The sequence below is a fragment of the Melospiza melodia genome, chromosome 3 (genome assembly GCF_035770615.1).
Source record: "Melospiza melodia melodia isolate bMelMel2 chromosome 3, bMelMel2.pri, whole genome shotgun sequence".
NCBI classification, from domain to species: domain Eukaryota; kingdom Metazoa; phylum Chordata; class Aves; order Passeriformes; family Passerellidae; genus Melospiza; species Melospiza melodia.
In genome coordinates this window covers 46,382,066-46,401,884 of record NC_086196.1, presented here as the reverse complement: position 1 = coordinate 46,401,884, position 19,819 = coordinate 46,382,066, and the positions used below count along the sequence as shown (strand labels likewise).

Here is a 19,819-nt window from a genome sequence, read left to right as displayed (position 1 = left end):
CATTTAACTATATCGAGTCGGCAAATTATTTTGCAAATTTGGCATTAAGAGACGTCCAGAATTATTGTTTTCAGGAGGGATTACTCTGAAGAGCTTTTTACCTGAAAGGAAATGCAGTGTGTTGTTTCTTAAATTCAAAGTGCAAGGTACAAGAATTCTCACGTTTATCTTGGCTGATGGCAAAGCTATGCTAGTTACAACATTGTACGATTGTCTTCAGTTTTTGAGACAGAGAAACATCGTCTGCTGAGGGTAATGATAAATTTTTTTCTCTTCTCCTCAAGTAGTAAGTATGTTAGCTCAGCTTTATGCCACTAGTGAAGCTGATTTTCAATTTCTTTGGAGAAAAGAAACTTGCAGAGTAAGAACACCCACTTTAGACACTTTTCAAAAGAATTGTTTTCATTTCAGAGACTTCTAAGCTGAGAAGTAGTGAATAAATTCTCACTTTGATAGTGTGGACTGGATAAATATAACAAATGAAATTTGACTAGTGGAAACAACCTAGGGTTCTTGTGGAGGCTGGAGTGAGCCACAAAACAAGGCTTCATCAAGGGGAATTATTCAAGTAATACATCTTCAGTTCTATTAAAGTAGTTGAGTGCCCATCAGTACTTTATAATCAGTATGATTTTCAAGCATTAAGTGAATTATATAAGGACAATTTTTTCTTATAATTTCTTGCTCACACTTCATTAATTTGCTGAAATATATATTGATTTTTCATATTGCTGTGGGAAAATACGTTATTTGTGCACAAATATTTAATCCTCAAATATAAAGAATTTGCATTCAAATTTTAGATATAACATAGACTGCAGAGGTGGCTCAGTGTAGGGAGTAATATGAGCACTATTAACTCAGTTTCATATACTGAGAACTCAGTTCTAATACATGTCTTGAAGGAAAATGTGAGATAGTACTGTATGATGTTGAAGTGAACAGGCATATCAAAATGGAATGATTATGGAAATGCTGCTTAAAATGTCACACCTACAGTGATAGTTTCAACCACATCTGTAATTCCATCCTTAGAGTATTGTATATTTTAGCAGATGCTAATTGCAGCCCAAGTCTAATTCACATCAGCAAAATAAACTGATACAAGCATTTTCTAACGTACACTATTTAATTTCAAAAGAAAACTATGTGTATATGCATTTAAACCTATCTCAATCAAATAGTGACATTTCCAAATGCATGCTAAGGTTTCTTTGGTGTTTCTCCTTCAGTCCATATTACAGAGCTGAGAATTTCAAGTTGTGTTCTATGTAGCAATAGTAATTTCTGTGAATTACAGCAAAATATCTCAGTTTACTTGTTTTCAGTATTTGTTGGGTAGGTTAGTGTAAAGATCTAATATTTTTACAGAGCAAATGGAATGCTATAAGAATTCCACAAATGATAAAGTCAGGAGATGATCTCTAAATTAAAGGATTTTTGGCAACTTTTCTATTAAAAAATTCCAAATAAAATAGAAATAATATTTTTTCTCTTTGCATCTAGCTGGAAAGCTCAAGAAGTAAGGTGAAATTATGATAAATTAGGATAGTAAGTGATAAGCTACCTGAAAGCTGTCCAAGGAGCCAAGGAATATAATGGCCTCAAATAGCTGTAAATATTTATATTAAAAACGCATCCTAAATGAACTCAGATAAACCTTCAGTAGGTTTTAAATGTCAATTATCTGCTTTATTTTGAGAAGGAGGAGGTAATTAGGAGGATGAATAGAATGATGAGTGTTATGTTCCTCAAATATAATGATTTGAAATTCTGCAAAGGCTTTTCTATTGCTTTTACTTTTTCAAGTCCTGTTCCAAGCCAGTAAGGTATTCCAGCTGCTGAGTGCTCAGTGCATTTTCTTCATGAGGATATTTGTTTGATGCTAAGCACTCACATTTGTCCCTGAAAGGTCAGATAACATATGCAACTGAAGACTTAATCAGAGGAATATGATTATCTTCTTGTTGGTTACATTCAATTACCAGTCCTACCTCTCAGGACAACTTCTGAAAAAATTGAACACTGAAGAAATCCATTGAAAATTAGAGGACACTGATTTCTTTAACAAGAGAAGGAGAAAGTGGTAATTTCAATGCATCTAGTCATCAAATTTGCATTGGTCTCACTTGTACAGGATTTACTGTACTCACTGCTTACTCACTCCCTTCACCCAGTCACAGTGGAATGCTCTTGCCACTCATTTCTAGTCAGGCTCTCTTTGACCTCCAATACAGTCAGTTGTTGGGACCTCCTTGTCACTCCAGAAATACAAATGGGAATTGAAGGTATTAAAACTGGCGTATACTAGTGGATACTAGAGTATTTTATCACTGTGGGTCTGATGAGACAAACCATTGGATCACAGTTCCAGTACACAGTTCCAGTAAAATCCAGAAAAGTCCAATTGTCCTTTTCATTCATCTTTCTCTGGGCAAGGTTCTTGTATTCCTAGCACTAGTTTTGACTACTCACTTCTTGTAAATATGAATGAGAAGTCCCTTCAATTAAGAGTAAGATCAGCCCTTCTGCTCTTGGGAATTTCCCACAGGAAACTGGACCAGCAATTTTCCTGGAAGAACCCCATTAGTGATTGTTTTTCCTTGCAACTCACATATTTGTGCCTCTAGGACTGAGGCAGATTTTTCTCCTTAGCTCTCCTCTTTGTGGTCACTCAGGTCAAACTACAGGGTGGTGTGTACTCACGGTGTCCTCTCTTTTGAGCAGAGGAAAGCTTACTCCCAATAGTTGAGTTACTGGTCCATACAGGTGGGGATTGGATCTCTGTGCTGCTGGACCAGTTTTTCCACAGCCGATATGATAAAGGAAAAAAGATTTTCTTCATTTTACTGAAGTTGGCCAACCAATTCATCCACCTCCAGCATGGCTAATTTCCTCAGGTACTGGATACCTTTCTCAGTGGTGGTCCATTTGCCTAGGTGACATATAATATCTTTCTTGAAGGGATACCTTTCTTTCACATCTTACAGAAGTTGCCTTCAGAACCTAAGGACTTGTACCCATTTTCCAACCACTTTGTTTATCAAAGAAAGGAATCCCAGCTGTTTTGCTTCCTTACCCTCTAATTCTGGGCTGCTGCTCCCCTTTTCCCAGCATAGGAGCAGGAAGGTGACAATGGGCTTACCTAGGCACTAGACAGCAGCTGAAGTCTTTTCACACATCTCACAGCTCATTCAGGGAAAGAAATCAGTGGTCTGCACCTCATTTGTGAGTTGTTGCTCTTTATTCTCCCTTATCAGTGTCTGCCTCTCTCCCTCCTCTTGTTCTTGTGGTGGCCCTGCTTTGGGATAGTCTGCCTTGTTAATTTTTTCCTCCTGCTCCCTCTTAGAAGATGTTCTTTCATCCCTTACTAAATGAGCTCACTTTTGCTTCCAATATTTCTTTTTGTGTACTGAGAAGACTGACACTGGCATGTGTTGGTTCTTTGGTTCAGCTGCAGTGCCAGGGCTGTGGTAGCTGCAGAGCCTGTCCTTTTGCCATCAGATCCAGAGACCTTCTCTGCCCCTTGAGGGTACTGAATAATGTTGAACAGGGCTCAGTAGGCCTGAGTCAGGCTAAAGTATGCAATTTGTGTCTTTCTGGAATTGCCAGGATGACAGAATACCTTTTCCAAATATTTTACTAGTTTCTCAGTATACTGCACTTGTTCAGAGATGTAATTGCAAAATGTTGGAGGTGACCATTGTCCTAGGCACTTGTGTATTCTATCCCACACACCCTGCCACTCCTCACTATCCAGCCTCAGCGCAGATCTCTGGGTGGTATTCTTAAATAGTTGTTTAAACTTAAACAAGACCTGAAACACATTCAGGAGCTCTAGCAATAGGAACATGCTAGAGCTAGGTTCAGACATCCTGAGAATATTCAAAATTCTCAAGCACTGTTGTAATTAGCCTGGAGAAGGGGAAGATGGAAGAAGGTATTTCCCCTATAGATTGGCTCTCCTTGAAGTAAAGATAAAAGATGTAATTATGAATAATTTCTAATGGTTCCTGGAATATAGAACTGGTGGCAATGCTGTGTACAAACCCCAGGTTAGTCTCACGACCCTCAATTTAACCTAGTGCAGTGTTACAAAATACAACAAAATAATGGCATTAATCCAGCCCCCGGAGCTGATAAACAGCATGGCAGGGAACATACACCACAAGTAAGATATGTTACATAATTCAACTTTGAGAACATGTACAGCAGCTGTAGGAAAGATGGCCTTTTTATCAAGGCTGGTTTTAATAGGATGGGTGTGATAGTTTTAATCTGAAAAAGGGTCATTCTATATTATATATAAAGAAGTTTTTTATGATGAGAGTGGTGAGACACTGGAACAGGTTGCCCAAAGAGGTGGTGGATGCCCCATCCCTGGAAACATTCAAGGTGAGATTGGATGAAGCTCTGAGCTATCTGTTCTAGTTGAAGATGTCCCTGCTCATTGTGGGAGTTTGGACTAGATGATCTTTTAAGGTCCTCTACAACCCTAAACATTCTATGATTCTACATTTCCATGGACTCTGAGAGCAAATAAGTCAACATTGTGACCAGAGACTAATAAACTAATAAAATGAATGCTTACAAATAATTTTTATAGCCTTCTCTGGTCAGATCTATTGTTATCTCAACCCTTTGTGCCCCATTTTGGGCTCCAGAAAGACTGATGAGTTTAAATCTGCAGGCAGTTAAACACCACACTGCTAGCTCACTGCTTCCCAGCCACCAATAGGATGAGGGCAAGAACGGAGAGAAAAAAGCGCAAAGTTTGTGGGTTGAGATAAGGACAGCTTAATAGGACAGAAAACAAAATAATAATAATAATCTTAATGAAAAAAGAATTAGACTATTCAAAGCAAGTGATGCACAATGCAATTGCTCAGCACTCACCAACTGATGCCCAGCCATTTCCTGAGCAGTGGCCCCAGGCCAACTTTCTCCCCATTTTGTATATAAAGCATGACTCTATATGGTGTAGAATATCCCTTTGGCCAGTTTGGGTTGGCTGTTCTGGCCATGTCTTCTCCCAGCTTCTTGTGCTCTCCTGCTCCCTGGCAGGGTGATAAAAGAACCTGAAAAGTCCTTGACTTATTATAAACACTGCTTAGAAACAGCTAGAATATGCGTGTTACTGACACTGTTCTCATCTTAAATCCAAAACACAGCACTGTGCCAGCCGCTAGGAAGAAAATTTACACAGTCCCCGATAAAACCAGGACAGGAAGTTAGGATGACTTTGGAAGTTTGTAATTATATGTGTGTTCTATCTGTTTAATTTTCATATATGCATTCTGAATTGCTAATGTTAGGCCAGAAACTTATGTGCACAATTGTCCTGAGACACAGAGAACAAGTGTTATGGAGCAGGAAGTTCTGCCCTCTGCAGAGAATGAGTTGAAAACATTTCTTGTGTAACAGCTTGTTGCATACATAAAGTACATAATTTCTGCTGTTTTTTTTTTTTTTTTCTTTCTCTCCTTTTTTTTTTCTTCCCAAGCTGAGAGGTAATGTTTTTCATAGTAAGCATTCTCATTTAGCTAGGAAGTGATTTGGTCTAAAAACCTTGGAGAATGTTCTTGCAGAACAGTATGATGGGAGCATGACAGGAGTGTCCAGAACTCTGTGCTGGCCATTTGTTTGCAGCTGTGGCCCCCACAGATCATGATATGCAACTTCTCAGGCTTGGCCTAAACTTTCACAGGGCATTTGCTTTGCTTTTGTGGGCATTACTTATGTTTAAGTATTTGTGATAACATTTCAGAGTATGGTGTTTTTTTAAAGCAATAGATAGACAGACAGGTAGATAGATATGTGTTCAAACTCCCCTCACCCACTGTTGTCTTTCAATTGTTTCTTGAGGGGCTTATTCATAGCACATTCTAGCTCTAAGAATCATCTGTAAGTTATCTTAAAAATTATTAAGGAACCAAAGTAGCTCTAGAGCACATGATATGACTGACCCAAATAGATGACAATTGCTTCTCTTGCATTTCCTATAGTTGATTTAATACATCAGCTGAAGAGAATGAATTGTTATATCTGGTCCTTCAAAAAATTCAGTGCAAGAATTGTCCTGTATCATTTTTGTAATCAATATAAGATACAAATTATTCACTTTAATTTGAAGGTAGTTAAAAGATTACAATCAAGCATTTAAATAAATTATCAAAAAGAGAACCAGAAGATTTTACAGGACTGTTGTTTATTGTACTTGTAATATGAGAAAAAAAATGGGGTAATGTAATTCACAGAATAAAATTTTATATATGAATGGTAGCTGGAAGAAACTGAGGTCTTTTGATAGATCTAATGTCCTTGATAAACTGACAGCATGTTGGCAAGTGAAAGTCTCTTATTGACAAATACAGACATTCACAAATAGGAAAGGATTAATTTGAATTAATCATCCACATAAATTGTTTATGTAGTAATGAATTTACACACTTCCCACTGTAGTAAGCTCAGCAAAGATTCCTGGTTAGTTTCTGGAACCACCCAGTAAAAGCAGCAAAATTTCAGTGACAACTACAAAGCTATACTGATAACAACCAAATAGCCCTAGAAGAAGAGAAGGAGAGAAGTCTTTGAACATTTTAAGATTATTAGATTATAGGGTTTTTTTTTTTTTTTCTTTTAGCTAGAACATCTTGTACATCTTTGAGAACAGATACTTCTCTTTAAAAAAGCACATACGAAATGAAAGCAGCCAGCCTTGCTTGGAAGCTCTCCAGCTGGAATATCTTTTCATTTGGGATAGAGACAAACTTCAGTCCTCGGTTTCAACCTTTGTGATATCAGAACATGAACTGATGAGGTCAAAAGGGGAAAGGTGGCCATAAGTCTCTGACAAATAAAATAAAATCACTGCATGTAACACATCAGTCTCCTTTTATTCTTAAGCAACCTTCATGAAAATTTACCTAAACATTTCCATAATCTTCTAGCATCAGCCACGTGGCACTTAATTTTTTTAAACTGGCGCATGAAGTCTTACTAATGTTTAAATTTTCTTAATTTATTTTGCATTTGCCTACAATATGTTACTACAATAATGATGTTTCTCTTCAGCAGTGCACTTTGAGTGCAGGATTTAACAGCTCACATTGTACTTTTTAGAAACTCATCAGAACAAGTTGTTTAAGATGATCAGGCATGGCTCCTGTTTTGCTTGTACTGTGTTTCATCTTTAAGCAATAGGAGTCTCATGTGCTATATTATTTCAAGTTAAGAAAAATCTGAGAAAACTATTGCAACAACAAAAAAAGGATAGTCTTGTTCAGAGTAGCTGTTTTGCTTTCTAGCACGAGCTATAATTATGTTAATTGCAATGATAAATGTTCCTTTTAAATGTGGTTTCTAGTGAGTGTATCCTACTCACTTTTTCAGGGGAAACAAATCCCATTTTTATGCACCTGAAAGCAAATGTTCATTTCACATTTTCTCTTTTTTTCCCCCTTCTCATGGATCTACAGAAATTTATGATGAAGGTAAGGAAGTTAAACATTTGGTATTATACTTCCTATGTATTCCTACAATTTAATTAATTCTATTTATTAATTTTTAACAACAACATCAAACTCACCTTCTTGAACCTAAAACATACCAAATTAAAAAAAAAATTGAATTTAGAAACCATGATGACTCTGGTTTGTTTTGGGGTTATGATTGTGAAGGACCAAAGGCAGACTGTAGAGAAAGGACTTTTGTCTGCTTTCCCTAATTTTCACTTCATACCAATCCAATCCTTTCAGTGAAAGTGTAGTCTTGACACGATGAATAAATAAAAGAAGTTACAGTAAAACATTTAGGAAAGCAGGGACAGCACATTGTTTCTTCTGTCACAATAATGCTGTTTGGATGGTTTTGTGTCTCACCTGTGGGGTGGTTGGGCATTTGGGATGCCCATTTGGATGCCCATTTTTGGCATGGGGCTGTCACTGGCATTTGCTGGAGCTCTGTTTCTTGGGGCTGTTTTTTGCCTTTTTTTTGTGTCATTAAAAATATGATGAAGCACTCAAACCTCCAAGCATTTTGAATAACTAGCATTAAATAATTACCTGCAGTTTTCTCCAAAATGTGTTGCTTATCCATTTTCTACTTTAATTACCAGTCTATTCCCAATTCAACATATAAACTGATTTCTTTACTGATTTTCATCCCCTAAGAGTTTTCTTTTCTATGGTATGGTCTTGCTTCACTGTCAGTCCCCAAAAGTGAGCAATTCTCAGCTAGATAAGCAGTTCTATTTTAAGGGCTGGATTTAATGATGTCAGAGGAGTTTTCTTAGCATGATTCCTCTGCTGATCCATCTTTTCTTCCCACTCGGCTGTCTTATTCTTTATCTGTGAGTTTCTTTCTTGAGTGACAAGGATGATTCACATTCCTTGTACTGTTCAACAACAGAAAAAGCTTAGTCACGATCCTTAACCTGTGAAAAATGCCTCCCTCCTCCGCTTATTTAGCTCTAAAATAACCAGGAAGATTTTTATTATTTCTTCTATGTTCTATGCAGATAAGGAGGAGGAGAAGAGGGGAAGAGAAATCCTCACTAGGCTAAAGGAGAAATCGATAAATTTTATCTTCCTGGGTGATTTCTTTTCCAAAACACTGGAAGTGCTTGAAAGTAGGCATTTGTAATGGAAGTATTGCCTCACCCATAAATATAAATCTTTGTTTTACATATAAATCTAGAAGCAGACAATCAATATTATTTACTTTTGATTAATTTTTACTGCTGTGTCTGCTATTCATTGTTGTGATGTTTCCCATTGCTAGGAAAGTGATAACATAAATGTAGTGTCAAAAATATTAATAATGAAGTATATTTGAAGTGTTTCTAATTCTGCCTTCCACCAGGTCAATATTAGCAAAATTGGGATCATTTAGCATGATGCTGGCACAAGTATTTGTCATAATTTCTAATTATTCCAGGCTTTTTAATGTAGATAGCAAAATATTTCTGTGTTCTGTGAATAAGACATGCTTATGGGGTTTTTCTGGCCAGCTGATTTATTCTAATTCAGATTTTTATGTGATATTATATAGAACAAAATTACATGTTGTGATGCAGCTTTAAATTCAAGCCATTTTTAGGAAACCTATAGTTTAGCTGTAGTCTTTTTTCTAGCTTTTTTTGGTTTTTTGGCCTGCCACAAAATCAGAGGTTACTGCTGATCAAGTCAGTAAAAGAAGTTTGTTTTGTTACTTTTTTTTGCTTGTCACAGTGGCCATCATTATCTGGGTGTAGATATCAGCAGTCATCAATCATACTGCTCTCTATGACTGAATTTTTGTAGCATTTTCTGTTTGATAGTGAATTTCACAGAAAGTCTATAGTGATTTAAGAGTAAAGTATAAAGACATGAATATGTATAGCATATATAATGTCTTGAGAGGTTCAACTTCCTGTTTGTTCTCATGTAACGGGGTGTGTAGGCTACAGTGAGACTAAGAAAGGTCTTTTAGACTGTTTGAATTCACCCTTTGATATTGCTCTTATGTGATAGGAGCAGCGTGAGGGAATATTAGCTCAATGCCTCATGTCAGTGAACTGATTTACTTTGTATCTTTAAATTTTAAGCAACTAAATTCTAGTTGCTCGGTGCCAACCACTGGAAACAGCAACCCAAGAGCACAATGATTGCAAAAGTGTTAGGATTGTTGTTTTCTTCCATAGAAGAATTCAAGGGTTCTGGGCCTGGATGCTGTAACTTTGGAGAGGAAATTCTTTCTGTTTTGTATCAAGATTTTAAAATAAAAATGCATACTTCTACGAGCAAGAAGAAGATGTAGATCTTCTTGGCTTAGTCTCTGTAGCTTTGTAGTCTTTACTGCTTCCAGCATTTTCAAGTTCTCTGATGTTGCTTGAGATTTAATTTCCCAGTGTTAGTATTCCAATCATCAGTTTAGTTTTTCCTGACTAATCTTGTCTCGCAAGCCTTCTAGCTCTGTTCCAGGGTTACTTCACAAGTTCTGCAGTGATTCAGCCTGTTTCCACACACTGTTTTCACCACTGCTTGGGTTTTCTGGACTCTGCTTGGCACTCAACTGGCAAAACTGAAATGCCAGACTGAGAGCCATGGATATCCTCAGCTCTCTGTGTAACCACCAGCAGAATGCTCAGATTTTAGGTGGGCTGAATTACTGACCAAAAGAACCTTTTTTCTATCTGCTGGCTATTTAGTTGCCTTCAGTGACATTAGTCTGAGTGCTTTGTCATCAAATGTATTAGGTCTGGCTGAGATGGAGTTTGTTTTCCCCACAGCAGCCCTCACAGTGCTGTGCTTTGCATTGGTGTCGATAACACACCAGTGTTTTGGCTATTGCTGAGCAGCACTGGCACAGCATCAGCGCTGTCTCTCCAACATTCCACTTCTCATCTGTGGGCTGATGTCAGAAAGATCTTGGGATGAGACGCACCTAGGACACTAGACCTAAATTTACCAATGGAATATTCCATACCGTATGATGCCAGCTCATTTGTAAAAGCTATGAAAAGGAGAAAGTGTAGGCATTTGTTGTTTCCAGCATTTGGCTTCTGGAGCAACCATGAAGCATGCTGAAGCCCTGCTTCTGGGGAAGTGACCAGACATTTCCTGATGATGGGGAGTAGCAAATAAAATCTTTTTGTTTTTTTCCTATACTTGCATGCATGACCTCTCACTTCTGCTTTAGTAAACTGCTTTATCTCTCCTGTTTGCCATCTTATTTTTTCTCCCCTGTCCAGCTGAGATGAGGAAGTGATAAAGCAGCTTAGGGGGCACCTGGCATCTAGCCAAAGTCAACCCACCATAGAAAAAATTTTTTTTAGCTTTTCATTTCCAGCTTTCCATGTAATTTATCATAGTGGTATTAAGAGAACAAGCCTTCCTGTGTTTTCCAGCTGGCTGTTACTTGGTATCAGAAAGAAGCTCTCATTAGTCATCTGAAGCTGTGTTCAGAGTAAAAGAGTTTAGACTGTATGTACTTGTGGGGAGCAAGAGGTCTTGTTGAACACTTACTGTTGTGGCCTCCTATTCTAGGCAGCTTGTAGCACTGCATCATTGCTGATTTTAGATAAATACTGGCCTCTATCAACATTGGTCTAAAACAGGTTGACAAATTGCACATTAATAATGAAGTCAATAGGTGAATAGATATTACATTGCTATGGAAATATTTTGAGAATCATTTCCTCTACAGAAATGATTGTAGTGTCGTGCAAGTATTTATGTATAGAATCACAGTGGGATGGTTTTAAACTGTGGGACATTGTTCCCTCCTATTCCTCCCAGGTCCCTTTATAAATTTCTTGATTCCTTTCACTTCATGACTAATTCTGCCATCTGGGGTTTTCCTTCTTCTAAGTGAGGATTCAAAATTTTCAAGATTTACGTGTATTCCACATCCTTTCAATAATTTTTGTTTTGTCTTGCAGTTTGCTTAAATAGAAAGCTTTAATTTGCTTAAATGAAGGAAGTTGCAAAGAATTTTATATAAACAAAACACATGTTTCTTGTGCAGTCACTGTTTTTTTTTTGGTTTGTGGTTTTGTTTTTTTTTTTCCCCCGGTAACTAGCTCACAATAAATACTTATATTAGCCTGCTGGTTTTAAAAGCTTTCTTCAGCATCTTGATAAAGGCATTGATGTCAACAGCCTTACATCTCTGATCTTGGCCCAGGTTGTTTCAAACTGGGAGCACCAGAGCCTAAATACACTTTGCTCAGAATGCATGGTAGTTGCCTTTTTTCATGCCAGTAAATGTGGTCAGACCCAGGTTTCCTATTTGATTTCTTTCTAATGGATCAAAACCAGAATTTCAGAATGTAATAAATTCTCTTGAATGAAAAACATTCACAGCTGCAATGTGGGTCCTGGGGAAGGGACTTGGAAAAGATTTTGTCACTTGGAAAAACATGTTCTTGTTTAGGTAAACATATTTTTTTAGCATTTCCATCAGTGGTGGGTACAATGTCCTGCTTGGTTTATTTCTGTACTTGTGGTAGGTTTACATTTAAAAGGGTTCAATGCAGGTAACTGTAGGTTATTCTGTATTTAATTCTATACTTCTGTTTATCCATTTAGTCTTAAGTTTCTAGATTTAGAAGTATTTTTATAATAACTTTGTAATTTTCTAACAGTATAAGCTCCTGAACTTCATGACACTTGGAACACCCTGTGACGGAGAGCATGATGCCTTTTGTATTCACAAGTGCAAGTGTTTTTATGGAAGTATTGGTGTCACGTGTTTAACATGCTGTTGTCTCCAGCATCTAACTTCAAGATGGCCAGTGCCAATGCGTTCCATTTTAATGAAGTATGAGTAGTCAGACCTTTAAAGGACATTGTTTTATTCCAATGTACCTATGAAACAACCGCTTATAGTCATATTTGAAACTTCTAATGATGTCTTACAGTAGTTGCCTTGAAAAACACTTGCGAAGAAAAATGGGGCACATCTTGCTTCTTTTTATTATACCACCACTTTACCATATTCAGTGCCATGAAAGCAGTTGTGTAGTATTTTTTTAGAAACCCATTAAAAGCAATATTGATTGGTCATAAGTTCCATCTAGACTGTTAGGGCTGGATCTGGGGCACAGAGGAAATAGAAGGCTGTACAGCTGATTGTGGTTAAGTCATACTATACCACAACTATAAGTTGTATGGACTGCAGTTTTGAAGGATTTACTGATGTAGTTCATTGTTTCATTTGATTTTTAAAAAATTATTTTTGAAGTCTATCAAAGCTATTTTCCTTACACTTTAGTCTTTGTACTGTCATTTTCCATATAGCACATCAGTAATTCCATTCTAGTAATATGGACCTCTCATGGAATGAACCAGGAAAAGCCTTTACATTCTTCTTAAAAAACTTGCTATGTTATTTTGTATGAATGTTTCTAGAGTGTGAATCAGTTCCTGTGTGACACATTCAGTATTTTTAAATTGCTTTTGTGGGTGACTAGACTTGTTTGAATAGTCATGTGTTAAATGCAACTGCTGTCAGGCTTTCTTAAGCATTTTATTTCTGAATAATAACATTCTTAGAAGCTTTTTCTTTACATATACAAAACATTGAAATAACTTTCTTATTTAAATACTTCTAAATGCTTTCACATGATTCTCTCTCTGGTACCTCCCTGAAGATCAGAACTTTTTCCTCTTTTCTCACACATTTGAAGATTGTGCAGACCTGTGAAGAAAATTCAGCTAAAAAAATCAGCATTTGCTTGCAGTAGAGTTGTCACTGGTCTAAGGGATGTTTTTTAAGGCTGTTAGTGTAAAAAGAATGGAAGGGCAATGGGTGACTCAGAATCATGGATTCCACAAGGTTATTCACCATCCTATAAAAGGTCTCATAGTGCGGTTCCCAAAAGCACAAATGGTTTTAAAACATGTATTCATGTGACCATGATTAATTTCCTGCAGCTTCTCCTGTGTGTCCAGGAGTGCAGCAGTGCAGCCACCACAGCAGTGCAGGTGCTGTTGTGTGAGTCTTTTGGTCTGTGAGGTGATTGATTACATGTCTGTGCCTGTGACAGTCATGTATGTGCAAAGTTGTACTGCTACAAAGGGGTGGCTGAATCAGGTATAACATATCTTACTCCATATTGGGTTGGTATTTGTGGTAAAATTGATATTTTTTTGGTTCTATGTTTCCACATTTTACTACATAGCTTTTAGGTTGTATGTTTTGAGTGCTTTTTGGCATTTTAATCGTCTTTCTATTAAGAAAACATGGAAAATATATTTCCAAATTTTAGCTTATTATTTTTGATTTTTTTTTATGATAACACTCTTTTCATCAAATTAAACAGCTCAGATCTTAATAATCTGTCATCGCCTGGTCTTCCAATGTATTGAATTTGAAAGCTGTTTATGTTTTTTTGAATGCTAATTTATTCAGCTCTAATTCTTGTTGTTCCATTCTAAATTGCCTTTTCTTTAGAAATGACTTTTGGGTAATGAGATGACTCCAAATTAATCTTGTATTCCAGCTGCAGAAATATTGCATTAGAGATGGGCAGTTTACATTAAGTTTTCACAAGCAGCGTGAATTTGTCAGTTCCGTATACTTTCAATCTGAAATTATCTTTAGTGTTTGCCAGTTCTGAAAACTTTTAAGTATTTTTGTATACTCCACATTCTTGGGGAATAAAATGTGAAGAGTTTTGTGTTAATATAATTGATGCTCCTGAATGGCATAGCTTGTAGTAATTCAATGGATAAGTTATTCTTTGAAAACAAATGTATTTTTGTTCAGCTTGGTTTTATTCAAGGAATAACTATGAATGTATTGTTCAACTTGGAAATTACTCTGAAAATTGGAAATTTTAAACATAAAGAAAGTAAGACTCATGATAAATAATGTGGTTGCTAGCAACTGCCTTGCATTATAATGCCATTCATACATCTGTGCAAAAATCTGTGGGCATTGTGGATTGAATTAGTCAGCATTGTGGCTTCCAAGTATTCTTACTTGCAGGGTCTTCTGAAATGATATTATTGCAATATTACAATAAATTTGATAAAACTTTAGTGTCAGATATCATCTTGAATGTTGCATCTTTGCCAGAGAAGTCCAGTTGTTAATTTTATTTTTTTTTTAATGTGGAAAATTTAAAAGTTTTCTGCTGGAAATGAAATGGATCATTTTAAAAATCAAAGAATATTTCAGTAGGCAATCATGGTCCAAAAGCTACTTGCTGTGCAGTTTCTGGCATGAAGATAAATGCTGAGTATGTAGTTATGAAATGAGCTGTTAAAATAGGAAATGAACTTACAGGTATGTACATGTCCTGGAAGACAAGCTCCAAAATGGAAAGCAGTTTCATAGAGCCACCCTTGCTTTCTATCCTTTTCTGTATTTTTCAGTTTCATCTTTTCCCTTTGTCTCCAAAAGAATGGTTTGATTATGATTGCCTCTCAGAAGCCCTTAAGTGGAAAATGCTGTAAATGATTTTTACATTTAAGAAACAAACTGCAGACTTGGTTGCATTCTTCTAATGGACAAAGTAACACTAATTAAAAAGAATTGTTTAATCCTCTTGAAAAAAAGAGGATTGGAAAATCCTCCATATTTCACAATAGTGATTGTATTTTTTAGAACCTACCTTTCTTCTGTTCAGCTACAAGTGAGAATTTAACAAAGTAGGTGCTAGACAGACAAATCAATATAGCCAAAGTAAGGGCAAGCTAATATTGCTGTGATTTTGTGGGTTATGCTGTTTTCAGCTTTTGTGCAACAGGCAAATCTTTATGTTAGATATCTAATTTATGGGATAATAAAATAGAATACTTTTGGTAAAAATACTGGTGAAATTTTGACATTTTGTTTGTATTACTGACTTTGTTAGTTGGGTACCTGTGTGTGCTGTTGATAAAGTTTGCAGGTAATTCTGAAATGCTGGTAGGGCAGTGTGTTCACAGCAGTTTTTTCTCTCTTCCATAGTGGGATGAGTAGCAGACATTCAGTGCTCATCTTTGGCACAGTGACAAACATTATCAAACGCCTTGTTCTTTCCTTGTGCTTTTGGAAAAAGTGGTGGTGCTAATGGTAGTTCAGAGCTAAGTTTTCATATCTTATTGTCAAGACTGTGCCTGTGACAAACTCCATGACTTTGACTATTTCTTAGTAAAAATTCATGTCATTCAGTCTTCCAAAGAGATTTTTCAATGTGCCTCCCTGCATTTTGGCTGCTATGCAGTTTGTTGACAGTCAAAATATACCTTGTGTCCATCAAGCTGCTCTTTTCTCAATAAACATAAAAGCCAGAAACTCTTGGCAGTTTCTTAAAAATGCTAAAATTATTACCTTTGAAGTGCTTGGTGCTTCGCCACCTACCCCTCTTGTTTTTTTCCTTGACCAAGTAGTTCAAAGTTCAATAAATGCTAACTCGTAAAAGATAAAGAAGAACAACAAATAAACATGGAAGGGAAATAATTGTGTGTTGCTATCATAGCCATTCAGTTAAATTGATCTTCAGCACTGAAATGTAGCTGTCAGAGATGTAAGACAGTGATTCTTTTTATATTTATTTTGTAATGAATATGATGTTCCAGTCAAACAGAAGATCAGTATTCTATGGTAAAAGAAAGAATATAAATGCCATAAGAAATTGGCATTTAAAATTAAATATAGGATTCCTATATGAAAGAGTAATGCTGCTTATGGAGCTGTCACATCTATAAACTCATAAAATATTTACTTATCACTGCTTCTTGGAGAGTGTGCTGTGCATAATGTTATGTGAGTTGTTCTGTCAGAGAAGTATGAACTTAAGCTCTTGACAGTGTCTTGAAGACAGTCTCTGCTGTTGTCCAGTGCTAGTCATCTGCATTTCAACATAAGGAATACATAAATCTTCAGGAGAAATTGAGGCTTACTCATGCCTTAACAAGATTTATTTATTCTTTTATGAGCGATTAAACTGATTATTGATTAATAGAAACTGTAGTAAAAATACTGGGGGGAAAATGGTTGTAGTTTCTTGGAATAAAAGTGAATTTTATCACTTAAACTTTCTTTTACTCAAGATTTATGCTATTTCTCAAGAGGAAGAATTACTTGGATATGATTTCTGAATTTTCAGAACCCCCAAGTACTGTTGAGTTAGCTTGGATGTCTTTGAACATTTACCTATCCTAGCAGATAAAGAATTCTCTCTGATAGTATTAAAGCAGTGTGGGACAAAGCAATTTGCAGGTTGATGGTCTTCACTGTGACTGAGTCCCACATTACTCTCTGGTAAAATAAGGAGAATATTAAAAAATCTCCCTCTGCTAACCATCTATCTTGGAAGGATAGAATTTATAGGAAAAATGGGTGAATGTGAAGACATTTAACAATAGATGAGTTTGTAGAGGGTAGCATGACACACATCAAAGCTGCTCTTAGGGGCAGTTCAGCCTCTAAGCACAAGGAAAAAGGATTTGAGATTCTAGAACATATTTTTTACCAAACAAGTGATGGCTCAAAGTACACAGTGTTCTCTCATCTTTCTTTCTTTCTCAAAAGGCTCCATTTTATTAAAACATACCAATATATATATAATTTCTCTTTGCCTTTCAGTCTGCACAAGGTGGTGGACATCGAACCCTGCTCTACGGGCATGCAATCTTGCTGCGCCATTCCTACAGCGGCATGGTATGTAACTGTGTTACATCAGCTGGGAGCAGCAGTGATTTCTTTTTTGTATGAAAGTTATTTTTGAAAGTGCCCAGAATATCACCATTTACTGATATCTGGAGAATTACTCACATCAGAGGCATTTTACTGTGGTTCCTAGAAACCTTTATGAAGGGTAGGTTCTTAGAAATACAAAACCAAGCTGATTGTATCTGGCTAAGTGCCAAAACCAAGTCTGGCTCCCCTAGTGCTGAATCCCCCGTTTGTCAGTCTGAGTTGGTGACTTTTCATTTCTTTCCTCTTGGATTTTCCGTATTGCATAAGCTGTGATTGAATCTACAGCTGGCACCTTGCTGTCAATCTGAGCATGTTAGAGACTGAGTGGAAAAGGAGATTTCTTCTTACATATATTTTGGACAGAAGTCTTAGTTGGAAATTCCCTGATGAATTATACAGGTTCCAAACTCCTATCCTAAAAGTGAGGCTTCATGGAACTGAAATCTGATGCAACTAACTACATTTTTTCCACTCTTAGTATTCCTATCTCAGTGAAAAGATAACCTGGGTAGACTGAGAGGTTATTTTAGAACACATATTTTTGTCAAGACTCCTTGAGTGCACTTCAGTTTATTGGGCATACATGTTCTTGGTAATAACTAATGGGGATAATCTAAGAATATGTAATCATGTGTTAGTGGTTGATGGCTTTTTATATTATTAGAAGTGAGCAGAGCAAGTAATGTATGCTTTTTTCTTTTGGTAGTACCTATGCTGTCTCTCTACATCTCGATCATCAATGGATAAGCTGGCATTTGATGTAGGATTGCAAGAGGACACAACAGGTAACCACTAGTTTAAAAGACTATCTAATGAAGAATGAGGTCAGTCTAAAAATAAAAGTCTAAGAATTGCTTAGTGAGATTATTTACTTGATTTTTAAAGCTTTGCTTTAGATAGGAGTAGTAAAAATAACAGCTGCAACAATTTAACAGTTCACAGATCTGAGTTCTTTTCTGAATAGCATGGTTTTAGGTAAAGAAGCCCATCTGAAAACAAGATTTATCATGGGAACAGAATTTGTGATTTCAGTATTTGCACATGTTCTGGGGGGTTAGAGGCACTAACAGTCAGTAAAAGTTGAAGAACATACTTGAATTTGGATTAATGGATCTTTCAAATATTATTTTAAGCGGTATGTAAATGCTTATTTTCATTGCCCTTAGTTATGGGTTGCTCTATTTCTTTGTCCAGATTCTCAGTAAAATATTCTTCAATGTCTTTTCCAGACTCTGTAATGAAGGTGACAGGGAATTGTTTAGCAAAAGCAGCCTGGACCAGGTTGCCTAGAAAGCACAGAGAGTCATCACCGTATTCAACTCTGGAGTCACTGTTCCAGTTACTCTTTTGCTTATGTGTATTATTTAGAGCTGAGTTCCAACAAGGTGATGCAGGAATGATGCTAGTTATGGAAAACACGTGGACACTTGGTTTAGCCCAGTGAAAACTGGATCGGAACTTTTAAGACTGAAACAAGTGTGACAGTAGCATCAGTAACATTGGGCTCTTTCTTTCTTGTTTCATTCTTTGCTGGTATTCAATGCTGACATTAGGTGAGGCTTGCTGGTGGACCATACATCCTGCTTCCAAGCAACGATCAGAAGGAGAAAAAGTGCGAGTTGGAGATGATCTGATTTTAGTCAGTGTCTCTTCAGAAAGATATTTGGTAAGTTGTATAAAATTATCTGTACAGTGGTTCTTCTACAGGAAAAAAGAAAAACAGTTAATGAAAGTTTTACAGTAAAATCTGGCATACATTTCCACCTCCTAAATGTAAAACTTTCGGTTCTTAAACTGTTTTCTTAAATAATATTTTGCAAAACAACATACTGAAGGTCTGGAAAGTGTGATATGGCTAATCTAATTTTTGTTCATTTCAGTGGTGGAATAGGAGTTAAAAAATTTGCTTAGATGAAAATAAGTGATTACAGAAAAAAGAAATAATTTCCAAATTTCATGATTGAGATGTGTAGAATCTGTGTGAGTGTTCATAGGTTAACAGCACTATCATATATTTTAAAACTTTGTTCAAAATTTTGGAATACCTAATGTAGGTACATTGGATTTGTGGGCTTAGAAGGTTCATGAAATAATGTACACTGTAATATATAGAGCTGACATGTCAAATGAAATATAATTGAAATACTCAATAATTAAATATAATTGAAATATTTTACAAGTTATTGTGCTAGCTGCTATCACTGGTTTACACAGCTTTCTTCTTCATGAAAGGATCTCCCATTTGTTCTGTAATGAAGCAGGTCAACACTTTAAGATGTATTTCCTTTTTATTCTTGGTGTTGCAAACACCTGAACTCCTCTTTATGGCAAAAATGAGGTGAAAATAAGAAGAAAATAATTTTGCTGAAAGCTTCTGAAAAATCAGCCCCAGTGATTTGGCCCAACAACTTAAAAAAAGATTCTTTATTGAAGATGTGTTTTGAGTTTGTCAAAAATCTGTCTCACATCTAGGAGGGCAATGAAGATGTTGAAGGGCCTTTAGGGAAGGCATTTGAGGAGCAGCTGAAGTCACTTGATCTGTTCAGCCTGGGGTAGTCTGAGGGGAAACCTCATTGTAATTACAGCTTCATCAGGAGGGGAGGAGGAGGGGCAGGCACTGATCTCTTCTCTGTGGTGACAGGAC

General features: G+C 36.4%; 1 protein-coding gene across 10 annotated transcripts in view; it reads left to right on the top strand.

The window, feature by feature from the left end:
* RYR2 (ryanodine receptor 2) overlaps window positions 1–19,819 on the top strand; it is a 381,629-nt gene that overhangs the window by 136,542 nt on the left and 225,268 nt on the right. For all 10 annotated transcript variants that reach the window (XM_063151586.1, XM_063151578.1, XM_063151584.1 and 7 more), the window contains 3 exons: window positions 17,062–17,136; window positions 17,882–17,960; window positions 18,729–18,841. In XM_063151586.1, the coding sequence (XP_063007656.1) occupies window positions 17,062–17,136; window positions 17,882–17,960; window positions 18,729–18,841 (267 nt within the window). The remainder of the gene's footprint in view (window positions 1–17,061; window positions 17,137–17,881; window positions 17,961–18,728; window positions 18,842–19,819) is intronic.